The sequence below is a fragment of the Centroberyx gerrardi genome, chromosome 4 (assembly GCF_048128805.1).
Source record: "Centroberyx gerrardi isolate f3 chromosome 4, fCenGer3.hap1.cur.20231027, whole genome shotgun sequence".
Classification (NCBI taxonomy): Eukaryota; Metazoa; Chordata; class Actinopteri; order Beryciformes; family Berycidae; genus Centroberyx; species Centroberyx gerrardi.
The window spans coordinates 13,673,513-13,693,812 of NC_136000.1; the positions used below are offsets into that span (position 1 = coordinate 13,673,513).

At 40.4% G+C, this 20,300-nt stretch overlaps 4 protein-coding genes across 10 annotated transcripts; 3 read left to right on the forward strand and 1 right to left on the reverse strand.

Moving 5' to 3' along the window:
* Positions 1 to 220: 220 nt before the first annotated feature.
* On the forward strand, positions 221 to 8,944 carry cracr2b (calcium release activated channel regulator 2B). Of its 7 annotated transcripts, none has more exons than XM_071896536.2 (18): positions 221 to 241; positions 1,984 to 2,240; positions 2,327 to 2,438; positions 2,595 to 2,742; positions 3,845 to 3,991; positions 4,139 to 4,229; positions 4,319 to 4,414; positions 4,500 to 4,687; positions 4,816 to 4,887; positions 5,149 to 5,203; positions 6,182 to 6,261; positions 6,375 to 6,492; positions 6,762 to 6,888; positions 7,006 to 7,087; positions 7,278 to 7,392; positions 7,984 to 8,091; positions 8,207 to 8,283; positions 8,609 to 8,944. In XM_071896536.2, exons 2-18 carry the CDS (start codon positions 1,986 to 1,988, stop codon positions 8,691 to 8,693), a joined length of 1,956 nt encoding a protein of 651 aa, XP_071752637.2. In that variant the 5' UTR covers positions 221 to 241; positions 1,984 to 1,985; the 3' UTR covers positions 8,694 to 8,944. The 7 variants fall into 7 exon arrangements, 6 of the variants coding, with proteins under 6 accessions (XP_071752637.2, XP_071752636.2, XP_078139349.1 ...); XM_071896535.2 differs by having other exon boundaries at positions 230 to 245; XM_078283223.1 differs by having other exon boundaries at positions 230 to 245; positions 8,210 to 8,283.
* A 261-nt stretch (positions 8,945 to 9,205) lies between these two features.
* Positions 9,206 to 14,354, forward strand: cd151 (CD151 molecule). Its single transcript, XM_071896516.2, has 8 exons — positions 9,206 to 9,342; positions 10,464 to 10,548; positions 11,251 to 11,442; positions 12,177 to 12,251; positions 13,105 to 13,209; positions 13,536 to 13,691; positions 13,775 to 13,861; positions 14,022 to 14,354. Exons 2-8 carry the CDS (start codon positions 10,465 to 10,467, stop codon positions 14,079 to 14,081), a joined length of 759 nt encoding a protein of 252 aa, XP_071752617.1. The 5' UTR covers positions 9,206 to 9,342; position 10,464; the 3' UTR covers positions 14,082 to 14,354.
* Positions 14,355 to 14,631: 277 nt separating this feature from the next.
* gatd1 (glutamine amidotransferase class 1 domain containing 1) lies at positions 14,632 to 16,306 on the forward strand. Its single transcript, XM_071896484.2, has 7 exons — positions 14,632 to 14,802; positions 15,119 to 15,195; positions 15,276 to 15,381; positions 15,499 to 15,606; positions 15,753 to 15,844; positions 15,963 to 16,056; positions 16,171 to 16,306. The coding sequence occupies exons 1-7, from the start codon at positions 14,754 to 14,756 to the stop codon at positions 16,284 to 16,286; spliced, it is 642 nt and encodes a 213-aa protein (XP_071752585.1). The 5' UTR covers positions 14,632 to 14,753; the 3' UTR covers positions 16,287 to 16,306.
* Positions 16,307 to 16,323: 17 nt separating this feature from the next.
* chid1 (chitinase domain containing 1) lies at positions 16,324 to 20,229 on the reverse strand. The gene is made up of 12 exons (XM_071896483.2): positions 19,891 to 20,229; positions 19,509 to 19,652; positions 19,197 to 19,329; positions 19,034 to 19,078; positions 18,797 to 18,903; positions 18,618 to 18,679; positions 18,416 to 18,505; positions 18,214 to 18,315; positions 17,905 to 18,054; positions 17,698 to 17,778; positions 17,559 to 17,601; positions 16,324 to 17,387 (listed from the first exon to the last, which is right to left on the reverse strand). Exons 1-12 carry the CDS (start codon positions 19,993 to 19,995, stop codon positions 17,289 to 17,291), a joined length of 1,161 nt encoding a protein of 386 aa, XP_071752584.2. The 5' UTR covers positions 19,996 to 20,229; the 3' UTR covers positions 16,324 to 17,288.
* Between the last annotated feature and the right edge of the window lie 71 nt (positions 20,230 to 20,300).

Consider the following 20,300-nt stretch of genomic DNA (forward strand, 5'->3'; position numbering starts at 1 on the left):
AATGTTTTAGTTGCTCGGACCCTGACAATTCCTAAATGTAACTGAAAGTAGCCGCCCTGTGAAAATAAAAAGAAAATGGAAAAGAATTGTGTACGACTTCGAATCGCGTACTATACTAAACTTTACGGTAAATAAACAATAACACACTCCACACTGCCACCGAGTGGCGGGAGTCGGTAGCCTACTTGGTTGAATTAAAGTGAGCTGATCAAAGGTAGTGGACACCTGCGTCCAGTACGCTGTAGGTGAGTAAACTAAAAGTTTCTACAACTTCGGAGAACTGACATTAGATCTAGTTATGCGAGTTATTTAGATATTATGAGACAACGCAGACGTCGACCTTTTGTTTGCTCTGTAAAAGTGTCAATTGAATGACAGTGTTGTGAATGTGCGGGTTTCTGTTCTCCTTCAATAATACATGTATGGCAGAGTACACTGCTTCATTCTGTCGGATCTGGTTTCCTCAACTACATTGCTCCCAACCATGTTCAAATATTAAGTCTAATCTAGTGTTAATTCTGTCACTATTACAAGAGACCACTTTCCCTTTCTGCGAGAGCAACTCCACCTTGCACCACGCACCGATCTTGCTAAATAGGTGTGTAAGTTTATTTGACCTTTGGTGTGGCTGCTGGCTATCTGGGAGTCTGGTTTGACATAGAAAATCTTTAACACGTACAAATGTTTATACAATTCCCTTATCTGGACTCTTAGCCTATCTCTTGTGTTAGAATAAAGTGAATGTTTCATAGATCATCACCAGCATGCTGTAGCCTACTATTATCAGTATTAAGTTTATGTCGAGAGAGGGAGAATATGTCATGCAACAAGTCATGGCAACGAGTCATGAGCCAAATTTCAATCCACAACATTGTGTGCTAATAGCATGCGCTTTGAAAACCCAAAATCTTTTGCATATTTTTTGAAACATTTGATATGATTTATTGAAATTAAAGCTTTTATGGGAGAATCTGTGCTGACATGTTCTTCCTGTGTGTAACTACAGAAATGCCTCCTAATTTAAAAGACATGTTGTGTTTTGACCAAGGTGCCTGTATTTATCATAAATCACTGAATTATGGTCCATGGAGATACAGGGGCTTATTTGGCCCATAGTTCTTAGAGTAAACTTGTTTGCAATTATAATAGTTTTGTCAATGCAAACAATTGCAAATGTTTTATTTGCATCTCCTTTCCCCTGGCTATCTGCCCTCCCCTCCCAGTACACAATAACTCTCCTCACATGACACCATCCTGTTTTTTTACCTTCTACATCCTGGAGCAGAGTCAAGGACACCGTTGGCAGCAAAGCAATTTATTGAAGTTGTTCCCATCTAAATCCGTAGGACAAATAGTTCCCAAAAGTGAAGAGATTTTGGCTAAGCTATATGTTACATTTAGCCTAAGACATTCAGAAATATTTGGATTTGGACAAAAGTAAATTTCAAAAGTATTTTCCCCATAAACATGCATTGTTCTACTAGTTGTTGAAGTAAACTAATATTCATTTGTATTCCTCAAACAAGTTGTACAATCTCAAGGGGTCTTGACGTGTCAAACACCTGATCGCAGCAGCTGTAGATAGTGTGTACAGTCACAGCTCAGTTTGTTCGGCACTTCATGTTTGACAAGGGAGGACCTGTAGGCCTAGCTTCCCACAATATATGTAGTATGAGTGTCTCTCAACTGATTCCAGTTCATCAAGAAATGGAGAGTGAATGTCTCAGAGTTTGATGGCGCTACAAACATTGCTGCGCAGGCTATGTGATGTATTCTCCAGCAATAACTAACTTAAAATGAACAGCCATTAAATATTAAGAGACTTCACATGACTTCCAGATAATTGCAGCAGGTGAAGTGTATGAAACATGACACCAAATGACAAACTAAGAGGTTAGCCAGTGTCAACAGGTACATAACCAATATTAAATGACATACACCTATACCTCAACTCCCCGCCCATATCTGTCTGCCTCTTTACAGTAATGTCTAAGTGGCTGAACGATGGTGAAGTGTTGGTGGGGCAAGGCAGTGGTGAGGCGCTACCAGTGAGCCCCAGACAGAGGGGCGTCCCGGCTGGGAGCCCCAGGCCGGGGCGAGGACGCGGCCTGCCGGCTTCACCCGGCACCAGGGAGGCAACGCCGGGATCCCTGCAGCCAGAAACCATGGGCAAGGCCAGGGAGCTGTTTGTGCTGTGTGACAAAGAGGGCAAGGGATTCATCACAAAGCGGGATATGCAGGTGAGCAGCTACTGTGGAAGAATAACACAATTTAGATTAATTATGAAGTCTTTAACTTTCCATCTTACTGATCTTCTTCTGGTCAGAGACTACAAGGGGAGTTGCCTCTGTCCCCTGAACAGTTGGAGACAGTGTTTGAGAGTCTTGACCGAGAGAGTAATGGATTCCTTACTCCTGTTGAGTTTAACACAGGACTTGGTGAGTGTAGGCCTTTGTTGAGTTATGCCATGATATCCTATGTTTGCTAATGATTTGAGACTTTTGTTCACACAGACTTCCATGGAGACATGCTACTATTCATTCACAAATACCTCTTGTCCAATCTCTCCGTGTGCCTCTGTGTCTGCGGTGCAGGGGGGCTGGTGGGGCTGGAGGAGACCACAGAGCAGAGTCCAGACGAGGCAGAGGAGGATAAGGACCAGGTAGACTGGACCCAGGACCCTGCCGCAATCAGATTTGTAAACATACTGATGGAGCTAGGCGCTGACAAACTCTTCAAAGAGTAAGACTACTGTCACAAGATCATTGCTATTAGGTGCATCCAGACAGACTGTACAGTTGCTTCTAAAATTTCCCCATTGACTTCTGCAGTAGAATTTGACAGAGCAAACTCACCAAAAGCGTACCAACTGTATGTTTACATAATGGCAGAATGGTGGCTATATTTTCTTAAAGTTTAATAATATTTATAATTGAACCACTGAGATTTTACATTTTAGGCATTTAGCTGACGCTTTTATCTAGAGCAACTTACAATGTTTTCCTTTTACATTTTCAAAAGTAGAAAAAAAACGTCCATGTGTCACAATTGTTATTGCAATTTTTGCATATTCACTAGTAGCTGAAGGATAGTGAAGTGTTGTTGGGACATGTTAGAAAAATGTTAAATAAATAGAGAAAAAGATAAATAAAAATAAATGCATGCTACATGAGTTTTGTACATACATGGGTTTTGTTAATATATCATATATATATATATAGATATATATATATCTATATATATATATATATATATATATATATATATATATATATATATATATATATATATCATACACCACTGTCAGAAAGACACAAAACTAGAAAATAGATGTTATGATAAAAAATTCTGCAAACCCCCTACTACACTTTGAAGGTCTCAGCAGATTATGATATAAAGATGAAATGTTCCACGTATTTTTGCCTCTGAGCAGTGTAACCCAGTTGAAAAAAGGGTAGATTGCTTTGTCAAATTACATTTTTATGCTATTTTACTTTTATACTGTCATATAAATTAATATAGCCTAATTCCTATTCCACTTTGATACAATGAAATGCTTTGTATGTATATCAGAGGAACAAACTGTGTTTAAAAGAATTACTTGAGCAAACTTTCTTTTTTCTTTTAAGGAACTTTACTTACTGCAGGTCACAATGAAGATGCTTGTTGAAATTGAAAGTGTTTATATCATTCATGATCAGTTCCCTTTTTCTGCTGTGAGTGGATGTTGTGGTACTGTTAGGGGAAGATCCTCAGTCAATTTATCAGTTGCGTTGTGTTGTGTTGTGTTTTGTCGTGTCGTGACGTGTTTTGTTGTGTTGTGCTGTGCTGTGCGGTGCTGTAGTCAGTGGGAGCTCTGTTCTCTTTGGTGCGAGCTCCAGAGAGACAGACCAGAGCTGGTGAGCGTCCTGGAGGATGTCCTGGTCCACGCTGTGTCCCATCTGCAGGACTCTCTCAGAGAGAGAGACAGTCTGGAACAGGCTCTGCGCAGGTTCCTACCAACTTGTCCTCCTCCCCTTGTCTTCTGCATGTGGAACACAATACACATTCATATAGCTTCTGACCTGTGGGTCTAACTGTGAGTTCAGATTGTGTTAAGTTTACTTGTTTGACTCTACTTTGTTTTATTTTGTTTCAGACGGGAGAGTGAACATGATCAGGTCGTTCGATCGATATATGAAGAAATGGAAAACCAAGTCACAGAGGAGAGAGATAAATGGCTGGCTCAGGTAGAGATAAAATATCTAATCCAAACTTTGTGCTATTTTAGAATAGTTCTGATAAAAATGACATTTCATGTGATTGTTGTGAAATCAAGGACAGTATTAGACAATGGGACAGAGGGCAACAACTGCAGGAGGAGCTGAAGATGCAGGAGCAAGAGCTGGAGAGTTCACTGACAAAACAGAGAGAGGTAGGCACCCAGATGGCATTCGTGTTATTTTTGAATAGTCCCATCGTTCAGTGAATGAATCAAAAGGACCTATCTTTGTACCAAGCTGGAGAGCAGAATCCAGCTGCTGAGCTGTGAGCAGACAGACATCAAGGAGCAGAACCAGCAGCTGCAGAGCCTCAACCTGCAGTTACAGGAGCAGCTAGAGAGCAGCAGGGAGCAGCTGCAGACCGCCTTGGGCCAGCTCAACCTCATTCAGCTCAACACCGCCCAGGAACAAATGGCCAGACATAGGTAAGTGGATAAAGAGAGAGATAGATGGCTGATTATCACACCGATTACATCAGAAACGTGTTACTGCAGACACTACCCCTCCCTGTGGTGTGATGGAAATTAAGAGTTTTATGTTTTCCTCACTTTAGAAACGTGATGAAGGTGTCTAGGAACATACAGAAAGAGAAGGATAGTCTGTTGAGACAGCTGGAGCTGTTGAGGTAAGTCTATACAGTAGATCTACAGAGGGTTCATATGCTTTCAGCTTTATTTCAAAACTTCAAAAATCTTTATTAGCTCAAAGGAAAGAAAATCCCCTAAAATGACTTTCTGGATCAAAACATTGTACCTGAAAAGCAAGGAAAGTAATTCCAGCATGCATTATTCTCTATATGTCTTTATTCATTCACCACTGGCCACTCTACACATGCAGTCCAGTGTGGTGGTGGTTCTAAATGATGCTGTCTTTCTTTCCATCTCAGGGATATGAACAAAAGGCTGCGAGATGAGAAAGACGCCCACCAGTCTCAGAAGAGGGTTAGTCATAGACACACTGTCCTTTCTCCTCTGCCGTTAACTTATTACCTCTATGGAGACCCTGGTACCCCATGGACACAGCAGATTTATCCACGCTAAGCTAAGTCTTCGAATGGCTTCGTGCTTTCTTCCATCATCTGGACAATGATTATTTATATGGGCAGCTCTTATTGTTTGGTTATTGTTTGAAATTGTGATGATGTCTTTGCCACAGTTTTGGAGTTTTCTGTGTAAGCTTTACTGTTTTCAGTAGATGTGGTCAGAACAATTTTGTTGAAAAGACATTCATTCTGTCCTGTGTCAACTTAAAGGAAAGAGTGTTATATGTTGATTAGTGATACATAGTGTTATTTATATAGTTGAACGTTAGTGTGTCAGTATTGTAACAAATATAATGGCCTTTATTTATCACACTTCTCAAAGAAGGAGTGCTAATCTAGAATCTCTCACCAGATCTCCCTGACCATCCCATACTCTTGCCTTGAGAAAACTGATAAATATGGCATACTTATCAAATATTATTTTGTAAGAAAGCTGTCTAGTGTAGATATACTGTATATCATGGCTGATTTTTGGATTTGAGTCTCTGTTGATCAAGTTTTTTAGGTTTCTGAACAAAGAATTGACAAAGAACACATAATATTAATTCAAGGAAACTGTAATGATTATAACACAATGAACACCTGTTTATTTCTTGTAATTTTTCTTACATTACAATTTTTGTGTATTGTTGATCAATGATTTATGATAAACAATTTTGCAACAGAATAAATGTCGCCATTGGACTGAGTTCTTTTTTTCATACATGTAAAATAAATCATTTTAACATGCTTGAAACAATTAGTATTATTACAGAAGAGGATATTAATATCAATTTATGTTCCATGAAATCTGATCATAGCACATCCATATGTTGAAGACTACAAAGATCTTAATGCTACTCATTTCTTCTGCCTCACTCTCCACAAAACCTTTTAGAGTCCTAATGTCAGAAAGACTTTGCAGAAGAAAGGGTCAGTCATAGGTAACTACTTACTGCAAGACAAGCCATTGAAAAGGTTTGTATGACCAATTACATTTGATGTTACATTTGTATATATGGTCTTTGCAATTATGTGGAGGGTTGCCCTAGAGGAAACAAACTAATGTTGTGTATTCATTGATTCTGAAGACAGCTGAGCTCGTCCATTGAGTTGGAGCAGGACACAGAAGAGATGTCAAATTCATCCAAGAGACGCCAATCGTCAAGTAGAGTCAGGTGTGAAAATGTTGAACAGACTCAAATTCAGGTAGGGCAAATGCTGAATCTACAAATACAAATACACACACTTCATAAAACTATATATCAATTTCATAACACAATCAGTTGCTGCAGTTAGCGAGGGTGAGAATGATGCAGATATTGATCTGAGTTCATTTGTACCATGATGGAGCACAGATTTACATAAATTCAATCTTGTCTCAGGCAAAAATGGTCTCAATCCTAACAAGCAAAGGAAAAGAAAACACGTTAAATTTAAATGAAATGTAAAGTTTAACCCCTATACCTGAATTTTAGAGCAGAATTGTCAGTCCTCAGCGAGTGTTCAAGGTGGTTTTCCTGGGTAACTCAGGAGTGGGTAAGAGCTCCTTCATCCAGCACTTCTGCTCCGGACACTTCTCCGGTACAATGACTGCTACTGTTGGTAAGCCCTTCTCTTGTTATGATCACGCCCCAGTGAACTTAATCATGCTAATTAATATGCTTTTCCAGGCATCTAAGTAAAGTATGATAAATGTCCAGTGGGCTCTGTTGCTTCTAGGTATAGATTACCAAATGAAGACTGTGACTCTGGGCTCCACCACCATTGTCCTGCAGCTGTGGGACACCGCAGGACAGGAGAGGTTGGACATGACACAACTTACTCCCATGTTCAATAGCAATCTGCTTTTTGCCTTTACATATACCACACATCCTGAGTTATGAAGTTTCTGTCCATCTTGAAAGAGTATCGTCATTCCTACTCCCCGATTTTTGCTTTTTATGGGTATTATTTGTTTCTTATCCTTCTGTGTTCTCACTTATTCCCGTCAGATTTCGCAGCATCACCCAGCAGTACTACCGTAAGGCTGATGGCATCCTCACCATGTATGACGTCACTCACTCCCCCTCCTTCACCGCTGTGAGAGGATGGATGGACGCTGTGCAGGTGAGCGGGTGGAGATGTCCACAGATGGTTTGACATGCAAACATGCAAAGCAATTTGTCCCATTTTGAATACACACGCAGGTTGTGGGCAATAAAATGCACTAGGCACTTAGGCACTTATGGCATCTGAACAATAGCAATCTGTGTGTGTGTGTAGACACATTCTTGTGAACACAATAACTCAAGAGCAATACATGATAGAAACTTCATATTTACACCACAGGTTCCCCCTATACAGTAGATGATCTGATTAGATTTTGGACCATCTTGCTGCATAAATATGCATATTAATTATTATTTCTTGAAACTACTGTAACTGTACTGTAACTCCTTAAAGTATGCTGACATAGAAATATGTGTTAATTATTAGCATTATTAGCTTAATGGACTCGTTGGTATAACTGGTTATATTTAATATATCATGGTGATTATGGTGGGACATTAGGCAGCTCAAGTTCCTCTTGTTTTCTGATGCTTTTATAGACACTACAGCAGCATTCTACACAGTTGGGGAGTATATTTTCTTCAGTTTTCAAACCCTAACACATTGACGAGAATGTACGTAGTCTAACCTGTCGTAAGTCTGTCCCAGGAGAATAAGTGTGAAGGGACGGTGCTAATGCTGCTGGGGAACAAGCTGGACCTGGCAGACGGTCACAGCAGAAAAGTGTCAACAAAGGAGGGGCAGAGGCTAGCAGAGGTGAGGGGGGGCATTTGAATATTCAAACCAAGTGATTTGCTCATAATGTCACTGCTGAGAAAGGAACCATTTTTGCTGGGAATAAATGTGTTTTTTTACTCACTGTTTCCTACAGCAGCACCAGGCTGTGTTCTACGAGTGTAGTGCCAAGACGGGACATAACATGGAGGAGCTGATGACTCAGCTGGCTGGGTATGGCATCATATATGTTGCACTTCTTTACACTATATGTCACTCATATCATCCATATCCCACAGAATATTTGGATCTGCAGTGTTGGCATTTTGTTATTATACTCTTCATTTCTCTTAATTTTTCACTGTAGCCAACATTGTCTCTCATATTATTTTTTTCATAAACCTGACAATAAGCAAGGCAATTGATAAAAATAAAAAATAAAATGAAATGAAAAATGCAGTGGTGTTAATGGCAATATGAAACATTTTATTTAAAGATTTATTGATATACAAGGTTTCTCCTGGACAGTGATGATATTATAGTTTTCTTCTTATCTCAGGATGTTAGCTGCCCAACATGATCGACAATGTGAAGACTCACTTTTACTGACCGAGGATACTACCAAAACAAGCTGCTGTAGATAGACAGTAATGGACTGTCTTTTCAAAAGACTCACAAAACATTCCCAGATGTCTTTGTCACGGTTCAGTGGAATTTTGTTTTCTTTGTTGGGACAGTTGGAGGGATTTATAGGGAATGGTGAAGGGGAGTCACAGGTGAATCCTACACCAACAAGGGCATGGTATCAAAGGCAGGGTCACACCTACTCTATCTTCATCTTTAGAAACAAAGTGCCATTCTTTTATGAACAAGTTTACTGGACTGTATGTTTAATGTTTGCCTATGTTGTTTTGTATATTGTTAATTGATCCAATAAAGGATATTTTTGGTAATTGTTCTGACTTCATCAGTCTTTTAAAAATGTGCTGAACCATTCCTCCTTAGCAACGTCATTGTTTTTGGCAGTGTCAACATAAGTCATGTGCATGAGGAGCCAGCTGGTGGCAGCCATGCACTTTTAATAGGCCGTGGTGTGGCAAGCTGACCCACTCCAAAAGAGGACAGACGCTCAGACGCTTGGGTAGTAGGCTTGGGTCTGAGTGTCAACTGAGAACTTTCCCTGTCGCTCTTAACCTTCAAAGAGAGCAGCACACAGAGACAGGGGTTAGTGGGAGCTTGGAAGACGTTACCCCAATAATCTGCATCCTTCACGGCCCACCGTCCCAAGATCAGGTAGGAGTATTTTAGTCACGGGGGGAGAGGGAGAGGAATGTTTCCATGACACAATGGTTTAAAAATAACTCTGAATATGAGTTCATTAGGAGATTTTGTTTTTCTCGACAATCACATTCACACATTGAGTGCTTTTTCTAATGGCTGGAAAACAGCATTATATCTTTTATGTGTTTAGTGTATTTAATGTTTTATTTGATATGATTCTATTATCCTTCATACCCTTACTTTGTCTGTTAATTCCCCAAAAAGAGATGTTCACTGGTACCTGAAATGTAACACCACCATCTCTCATGATGCTGAGAGTCATAACTTGACAGTGGCTGAAGAAAGTTCAAAAGTTTAGGAAAAAACAATTAGACTGTGACTAAGTCATAAAATAAGAGGAGAAATCCAACAGTATGTCGTTGAGTTTCAGGGTGTAAGGAGACCAGGTTAAGTTACTGGGATGGGAGACATATATATCTGTCTGCTAGTTGGCATGTGAGACAAGTTGTTAAGTAGTTTTCCCCACAACGTATTTTATTTCATCAGTATAGTCTCTCTTCGTCGCACTGTGTTCTGCTAACTTTTTGCATGTTTTGGAATGCACCAAATTTTCTTGTTATGGGCTACGTTTTATGTCCCTTAGCAGTAATACATTTAAAACCTTAAAGAAGATTAAATATTTTGTCAGAGAAGCTCTAACGTAGGTGTGTATGTTAGAGTTCAGTTCCATAATCAGCTTTTCACACCACACAAGCAGAACTAGAGCGTTTCAGACTGAAAGAGGATAGTCCTATTTTCTAACCAAGCTTCATAGTGCAGAGGAATAACTTACTTCACCAGTCTCAATCAGATACAGCAGTGATAGGCTTAACTTAGTGTCATGCAAGTATAGAGGCAGGAAGTCATGCGATCATAATCTTAGCTATAGTATGAGAGCAGCGTTGGAAGATATGGCCTGCTGTGAGAGCATCTTGTGTTCATTCTCTAGCGGGAGGTTCAGCATTTAATCTTCTCCAGACACATTTTTGGTAGTACTGTATTCAGTGATTTTTTTTTTCTTTCTTCTTCTGTACTTGTTGATGCAAATCTGTACTTCAACTTACAATGTAACACATGTACATTTTTCTTTTCAGAATGGAAGCACGGCGTGAAAAAACAAACACGTGCGGGACAGTTTGTCTGAAATATCTCCTTTTTATTTTTAACGTTCTTTTCTGGGTAAGTTGACAACAAGGATTTCCACTGAACTGAAGGCAACAAAATCCCCCATTTCCATTTCATTGCAGGGCTCCACTGAGTCCCATTAATGATCAACAGATATACAGGGTGATTTTTGATTTATGACAACAGCAACAGCTGACAAAATTTACAGTATCCCTGCCTTTATGTTTTACCCTGAATAACCATCGCATTCCTTATGTACAATTAGAAGCTGTATTAGTATGTTCTATACTATCTCTACAAATTTTACAGTACCATTTAGTTTATGCACAGTGAAAAACAATAAAAGACACAGTCTGTTAATATGGTTATGCTGGAGGTAAGGAGGGAAAATAAATGCTACATACCCAGAGACAGATCTAGGCCTACATCTATAGATACATCTTTTATTTTCTTAACTTTAGGCCTTAAGTGTGGACAGAATCAATCCTAGTCTTGCTCTGTGCATGCCCACACAGTGTGTACTCAGAAACTAAGTGTGATTTATCTGCTTCTAGATAAACGCAATGAAAAACAAACTTAGCCGCAAGTCTCTTGAGGCCTACAGGCGAGGAATAAGGAATGAATCAGTGTCTCTTTTCCATCACTGCTGCGTTTTTAGTGGGGCGAGGAGCTACACAGAGCCGGTTTAAATTATGTGGTGCATTCTTGATACGACCATGTGGTTTGAATTGAGCTGATAACGCTGCGTTCTGTCAGCTGGCAGGTGGGGCCGTGCTGGCGGTGGGAGTGTGGACTGTGGTGGAGAAGAGCGAGTACATCAGTTTGCTCAACTCCGGCTACTACTCAGCCTCGGCGTACATCCTGATAGCCGCCGGGGCCATTGTGGTAGTGACGGGGATAATTGGGTGCTGTGCCACTCTGAAGGAGATGAAGAGCCTTTTGATTGTGGTAAGAGGGTCACTCAAAGTAACACACACACCGCCCCGTCACATTATAATTGAATGTTTTATTATGGCTGTGTTATTTACTACTACAAGACAGTAACAGCAAATATGAGATAACTATCTATTGTCTAGTATAATGATTATACAGATCATTATACTTGTATATTTAAATAAAACCCAAGCATTAACCCATCATTTCATTATAGGGAATCAGAAAAAAAGGAAAAGGCAAATTCAGTGATAAGAGTTTCTGTTTATATACACACAACCTTGTTTGAGTTTAGGTGTATTAAAAGTTCATCCTGGGTGACCTGTCTGGTCTGCATGTATACAGTGAAGCTCATGTCAGATATAACAGACAAAGTAATGCAGAGTGTATCTTTAAGAGTTTAGATTTAGAGCGTGGCTCATGCCAGAGGAATGAAGGGCATCACAGGCGGGTGCTTGGACTTTAGAGTGTGTGAGAGAGACAGACAGACAGACAGACAGACGGAGTGAGAGAATATAAAATAGAAGCAAAACTGCACAAGCTCTGTGACGTTATTTCTATTTTCAGATTCCCCATGATCTTTGTAATGAATAGCTTCCTTCTTACAATTTAGTCATGCATTATCTGGAGCATAACGTTTCTTTTGGCTTTTTAAATCAGCATAACTGCACCGATTTTAATGCTTATTATGAATGTCATAACCGTAACACTGTGTTCTACCAAATTTTCTGTCTCTCTCTCCACTACAGTATTTTATCTTGTTGTTCTGTATTTTCCTGCTGGAAGTCGTTGCTGGTGTGCTGGCCTACATCAACTACCAAGAGGTAAAGCTTTTGAATTTACTGAAATTGAGTTATGACTGAGGTGCAGTGGCAGATATCAGTCCCATAATGCCATTTCTCAACATAAACATTGGAAGCTAAAACTCTTTTACCACCAAACCACCTGATTGCACTTCTTCATATTTTTTTGCTCAGAGCCACTGTTTTCTTTCTTTTCTTTTTTTTTTTTTTATCTCACCCCACCAAATACTAATCTGGCTTGGTCTTTCTCTCTGCTTGTATTTTATACTAATACTGTAAATTGTCCGTAATGTGATTTCAAACCCCTTTCCTTTTTCTCCATGGTCTCTATTTACATTTTTCGTATTACCCAAAAACAAGGGAATGGCACAGTCGCTGTACACTATTGTGAAATTTTCTCTGCGTGCATATATGTGCATGCTCTTCATTTGTCCGTTTTTCCATCCTTCTCACTCACCTCTCTTTCTTCCCCCTCTTCTTGCTCCAGTGTTTCCCTTTCTGCTACCAGGTAATCTGTTGTCACCCGTTTCCATTTTTATATCAAACTGTTTCTCGAACAGGCTGGTATAAGATGGTTAGATTTCACTCAAGCAACACTACTATTTTCTTTTTATTTTACAAAAATATTTAAAGAATGCTCATGTCAGACAGGGTGTGGGGGTCAGAGGATCTAAGCTCTCATATACTCTGAGCTATGTGAGCATTGGACAGGTACAGTGGAATGTTACAAGGGAGGAAAGAAACTTGACCATGGGCTATATTTATGAAAAGGGGGGGGGGGGGGGGGGGTGTCCAGAAGAAACTCACATCAGTGCAGGTGACAAATTCTTCTCAGAAAGCAGTCACTCAAGTCCTGCTCCTTCCTGTCCCACAGCTGGATGAGGAGCTCAGACAGAACCTGAGGGAGACCATGCAGCAGAAATACCAGCAGCCGGGGGAGGAGAGCATCACGCAGGCTGTGGACAAGCTTCAGCAGGAGGTATGGAAGTGGGATGTGTTCATGATCACACGAGTATCCATCCGACCTGACTGAAAAGGAGTATAACAACATTAGCTTTATTGCTTATACGCCTGAGAAAAGCACACTGGCTCTAAAGTTTCAGTTTGACTGGGGAATGTTAGATTACTTTGGTTGAGGTGTTTTTACGCAGTCAATTAATTTGGAATGAGAGTAAATTAGCCCCATTTGGTTGCATGTGAACATAATCAGTGTTGAACTCATTTTAAGTTCAGTCATAACTGTATCCCTAACCATCCTCATGTTTTTCTATCCTGTTCCACCCTGTGCTGCCAATTACGTCTCAGTTTAAGTGTTGTGGCAGTAAGAACTCCTCAGACTGGTCAGCCAGTGTGTGGATCCAGGCAGTGGAGAACAAAAGGCTGGTTCCTGACAGCTGCTGCAAAACCCCCACTGACTACTGTGGCCAAAGGGACCATCCCTCCAACATCTACAAGGTAGAGGTAGGTATGGCTATCCGTTTGGCTGTGGATAACCTTTGGATTATAACAGTGTGTTAATTTCTTCCCCTTTCTTGTGCTCTCAGGGAGGTTGCATCATGAAATTAGAGGACTTCATCCTGAGTCAGTTGCATATTCTTGGTGCAGTGGCTATAGGGATTGCATTTCTCCAGGTAAAGCCCTATAAACCACTGAGTGAAACAGTTCCTGATGTGACTCACTGTTGCAGCTGCTGGTGCAAAACACCAGCAGCTGCAACAGCTTCTGTGTACAATGGTTGGTTTTGTGTGCAGTGTGGTATTAACAAGTTCCTATAATGTCTCTCTCTTTCAGCTCGTGGGGATGATGTTTACCTGCTGCCTTTATCGAAATTTAAAAGAAGAACCATACTGAGTTTTTTGAGTTTGGCATCACCAAATGTTTGGTTATATATTTTATATCCCTAATATACACAATTCTAGAATGTTGTGAAGGTATACTTCAAAATTGTGACATGATCATTTTCAAGAAACACATTTATAGGTGAAGCGGTCATGCTGCTGGACAGCACTGCTCTGTTCTGTGTATTCCAATGCATGCTTTCTATATTTTCACTATATTTTCACTAATGTTGAGTGGATGACCTGGTAACCGAAAGATTTCTTTTAACGAGCAGACAATTTAACATGTTTTGTTGGGTTCAAGAGAGTATACATTTGCAAAAATTGTTGGTCTTGTCTTGTAGTCTAGTTGAATTTTTATGTATGTCACACTTTTAAAAGCAGTTTTTACCAGCTAATTTAAAAGATAAATATGTAAAAAAAAAAATATGTTTGTTGGAATGCAATTAAAACACAGTTATTAATTTTGTTGTCATTTATTATTGGCAATGATTTTCACAGATCATTTACATTCTTGCCCCCGCCTCACACCGAACTTTTATTTTGAAATTATTTTAGCGGATGTTGTTGTCAGCTGACAACACTTCCCTCTATTGGTTTTCTCGCCTTATTTCACTCAAAACCTCCTTGACTTCAAACAAGCTAAATAACTGTTTTATTCGGAGGCTACAGAGAATTGCACGAAATGTCTGCGAAGCCAACTTGTTTGATAGTGGCGAGTGCTTCTCCTCAAGGTGGGTTATTGATTTCCGTCCATCAGCAGTTACATTAGGGTTAGGGTTCGAACACAATGACACACACATGAATTAGCCAATATTACGTTTTCTGCAACACTTCATATTTCAAAGGCAGCTTAGTTATTTCTTTATCTTAATGTTACTTCCACCATCTAGCTGTGGTCCAAAGTAAAGCATCACTGTCAACATTTAGCCAAGCCTTGGTCCCATACAGGAATCAGGAAAACCGGTTATAGATATTTCTGCTGCAGCTGTACTGTGCCTATACGCTCCAGCACGTGCATTTGCTAACTGATGCGTTTTGTTAATTCAGGAGTGTCTGCAAAATCATTCCATCAATCCTTCAGTCTTTGCAGCTCAGTGTTCAACCTCCAGACAGCAACGCCTGGGGTAGGACTCATTTTCTGACAAAATGTGCAGCAAAATAAACTTTTCTGCCATATGTCTCACAGTTACTATTTGAATTGCAGGGGAAGCCTATAGACTTTGTTGGGGTCGATGAAAGCACTGCTAGATGGGTGCAGGACTTCAATGTGAAACCCTACGCAACACCAGCCAAACTTGAATCTATAGATGGTGAGGATGACTAAAATGTTTATTTACTTGATGCCCATTTGACTGTTTTCTTGCCTTTTGCTGCTGTGTTGTTTGGACTGTGCTGAGCTCAAGGTTATGTCATGATGACCCCTCCAGGTGCCCGGTACCAAGCGCTCCTCATCCCGGACTGCCCCGGAGCGCTCAATGACCTGGCACACAGCGGCTCTCTGCACCGCATTCTCACTCACTTCATCTCTCAGCAAAGTGAGTGTGTGGCTCCTGTGGTATCCAGTCAGTCTGCAATCTTGAAAACAGTCCATTACAGTTATGGCATACGCTCATTTGGGGCCGGCATGACGCACAGGTCTGGTGTAGAGACGTGGCTGCAAACTGTCTTTCTCTGTGTGCAGAGCCTGTGTGCGCAGTGGGACAAGGAGTGTCAGCTTTGTGTTGTGCCACTGAGGGACAGAGGTGGATCTTCAGTGGCTACAGTCTAACAGGGGTTAGTGTCTGACCTCTCCAGTGTGTGAGGGGAATGTGTCCCAAAATATTTATGCATTTACCTGGTCTTAAGTGTGTATTGCAGTGTAGTAACCAAATGTAACTGTTCTTGCTGAAAGCCGTCAGTTTTTGAGCTGGTGCGGAGACCGGACTTTGCCAACCTGCCCTTGATAGTGGAAGACTTTGTGAAAGACAGTGGTGGATCATACACAGGTGAGCTGCACGTTGAATGCAAAGTACCAGATGCTAAGAGGACTGAGTAAATGCTTAATTAACATGCCTAAAACAAAACTACAATCCTTTTATGTTTATCTCTTTGTTTTTCAGCAAGTCAAGAGGACGCCATGCATGTAGTCATAGACAGACACCTAGTAACTGGGCAGAATCTGCAATCAACTTCAGTTGCTGTAAATAACCTAATCCTGCTCTGTAGTGGCAAGTGAAACTACCAGACAAAATGTTTACAGCCCACACTCCAGATTCAACATGTTTGTTCCAAATTGATATTCATGTAAAGAATCATACATTCATCCAGGACAAATATCAGGGAAGACGCTGAGTCAGGAGAGATGTCTGGCAACATTGTAAACACAATTCATTACTTGTCAATGTCCTAATTACAGACCTAATAAAAAGCCATTTGACAAACTCAAAACATAAATGTTTTGAATCAAAAAAAAAAAAAAAAACCATGGGATGTCAGAAGCAGATGCAGTCTGAGTATCTTCAAACAGACATGGAAGATGGGAGCTTAAAGACATCCAACGCAACAGAAGGGAAATGAGTCCAAGATGCATCTTCACAGCAAAGCTCAATCCAAGAGCAAAACAGTTTGTGGGCAGAGTTGAGCAACATGTCAGAGGATTTCCACTGAATTCTAGCTGAGTATTCGGGACCAGTGAGGAGAGGTTAGAGAAATTAAATATGAATTCCAAGGCCTGAGGACAAAAATGTACCGCTCTTCATTTAAACTTTATGCATTTTGATCATGCACCTACTGTTGTGTAAAAGGGAGAAAAGAGAAGTATTACTGCTGTCTCGCTGTTTGTCCAACAGTTTTCTTATCTTGTCCATGAAAATGAATAAAACAATACTTAAAAGATCTATGGTTTGCTGCCAATATCTTTTAAAGCAACTAATCCATTTTATTCATGCCGACAATAAGATTCCTCAAAACTTTCACGACCCTCTGACAAGCCCCAAACCAAGACCAGCACAGGTTGAGTATTAACTAAAGCCCGTCAACGGCTGGTTCCAGAGTTCATTTGACTCAGAAAAGAAAAAAAGAGAAAAATAATCACTGCATACAGCACTGATATTTTTGGTTTACCATGTTTGGATTGAAAAAAAAAATGAGGAAAGCAAAACCCAAATTAGATAATTGTGAATCCATATGCTGATGTTCAAAAGGTCCATCGTAGTCACAAACTTGTCCCTTTCTCTTCTCATAGAAGATCATAGAAATAATCCAGTCCTTGTCCTAATTCCCACATGGAAATTCCTGTGCCCAGTTCGGTAGCTAAAGACATCCTCAGGTAGATGGACTGTAAAAGAATAAAAAAAAAAATCTTAATCATTTTAATCTCACCATGAAACAGTAAAAATTCTAAACATATCATTAAAGTTTGATAGTAAATGGCAAAAAGTCTTAAAAATATAGGTTGCTACTGTGTTTACCAACAAAGCTTAAAAAACTTAAAATGTGAGGGCTTTACCTTCAGAGTTGGATAGTACACTACATGCTTAACTGCATTGTTCCTAGAATGAAAGGGAAGTAACAAATATTGTTAAAAGATGCCAGTGGATGTCAGCCATAGTTTGTTCACCTAAATAACAGCATTATACAATCATTACCTCTTGTAACTGAAATAATGCTCCGCAGCATATTCATCCCAGAGAAGTTTTGGCCTAAGTTCTCGCAAAATCTCAATGTACCTGCAGAGAAATAGAGATCGATGTAAGAGGGAGTGGTAAAGAGTGAAATATATGAAACCTTAAATTGCTCAAATGTAAATACACTATTACTATTACAAATTACGAGCAATTACAGTGTTATCTTACCTGCCCCCCAGGATAGGCTCTGTTCCTTGGCTTGCAAAATCTAGACCATACAAATTAAGTCCAAGCAGGATCTTTTGTCTCCATTGATTGTCAGGTGACAACTGGAGAACACAGTCTCTCACCCAGGGCAGGGGGGAGCTTGGGCCCGGTCTGAAACAAAAAATACCCCAAACCACTGTATTTAAGTGCTTTATGTAAGAGACAAAGCTCTGAATCTAGCTGCACTGCTCATTTATTCAGGTCATGCCACCTAAAGCAATTCCATTTCAACCAATCAGAATAGATGGACACTGTGTCTGTGAGCCTCACCTGCCAGCGTTGGAGTAGTCGTATGTCATGAGGCTGAATGCATCTACGACTGGAGCCAACTGCTCAAACTCCTCCCTGCCAAACATACCTGGCTGCCCCGTGCTGTTCATAATGGAAAGATATGAAGATATTAAAAATTCAGCATTTCTTTCAGCAACTTTGTGGCATTTATACTGGTTAAAAGAAAACAAATTGTATTCACCTTGTCACAGGAGGTGGAATGACAAGGATACAGTCTAGTCTTTTAGCCTTCAAAGTCTCACATATGTGTTTTATCAAATGGACCAGCTCCCTGCATGGAATAGATTAAATAGTGTTTGGTTATTTGCATTACACACTTGATACTGTAGCAGCAAGCAATTTGAGTAATAATAAAGATGTGATGTGTTAATAGATTAACTCACTTTCGTTTGTTACCTCCCAGCTGGCTCCACAGCTCCAAAGTAAAACCATCAAAGCCTTCTGTCTGCAAGACCAATGCTTAATTAGACAGAAAACAGCACAAATACATTGTCGCTAGGGAGTAAGCTATGCAATACTGTGGCTGCTTCTGGCAGCTCATGTTGCCTCTGCATTTAATTACCTTTGCAACGTCCACCAGCTCACTTCCCAGCTCTTCAATTTCATCTTCACTGCCAAGCACACTTGCGTAGTCCTGGTAAGACCAGCCATCAAATAACAGTCGAGGCACTGAGAATGAGAAAGAAAATGACCGAACAGTGAGGTCAGGATCAAATTAACTTAAATCACTGGCACTGACCCGAATTAACAGATCTGAGTTGACTTGTAGCGGCCATTAGAGAGGAAGATATCTACTCACCCATCCTGATTTTTTTGTTAGACTTGCGCACAGCTTTGACCCAGCCTGGAAAGAAAAGATTCTTTTAGTTGACATAATTAATTTGTTGTGACACTTTACTAAGGAGGCCAAGTCCTTACAAAGAGTGTTTCATATTTGGCTGCTAGTGATGTGAACCTCCTACCTGGGTCGTGGTCGTGGAGGCCGGTAACATCAAAGCTTTCTAGTCCCCGTCGGCGAAGCTGAAGCCACACTGGAGACACTGAAGTCAGTTTGGACCCAAATATCTTGGCTATGTCATAGCCATGGGAATTCCACTACAGGGAGGAAAAAACAGGAGATATAATGCAAATATTGTGTCAACACAAGTCCATAAACCTACATATGAGACACTAATGTTGTGGTAATAACATTGTTGTCAGCTGATTAGGGCACACTACATGTTGGACAGCAAAAAGTCAGCATGCAGATATTACTGAATGGATTTCAGACTTACAGGTGTGATGTATCCAAGCACAGGTCCTTGAAAAGTCCGTTTAATATGAGCACAGTATCTCTTCTCCTCCTTCACTATGTCTCTCCACTGCGGGTCTGACACAACGAGGCCTCTCTCCACCGCAGACAACTCTGCTAGAGATGTCTATCAGTGCAGAAAACCGTGGGTTCAAAGAAAGATTAGCCCATTTCAGACAGATATCCATCTATAACTGGTTATACCATATCATGACAAAAACCATCTGACTGGACAAATGTCAGGTGGTGATATCACATTTGGTATGTGCTGACGGTGCACTTCCTGATGCTGACAGATTCAGGTGAGTCCAGTGACTGACATCAAACACAGCTCACACCCAGTCTAGGGGCCACAACTTACTCACCTCTGCCTCAGCTTTGGGCGACTTCTTTGCATCAGTTTTTGAAAGTGTGGCACTAACCATCAAGCAGCAGGAGATGGTGTGCAACAGGATTAACGTCGCTCTCATTTCCAAAAAGGGAGTTAAAAAGGAGTCGCGAAGCAGCAAATAAAATGGGTTTGTTCAGATCGATGCAGGGCAACTTCTTCCTTCCTGATTGAGATGAGGCAGATAAGTAATAACGTTAGTACGTGGGTGCACCAAATCACATAATCATCGTACCAAAAAACGGGTTAATAATGCTAAAAAACTGTACAGGTGATTGCCGAACGACGCCTGTTAATCATATCACCCCATTCAAGGTGGCTAGTGCCAGTTGGATTGACAACTTGCTCAACGTGTTTGTTGAGCATCAACGAAGAAGTGCAACTTCC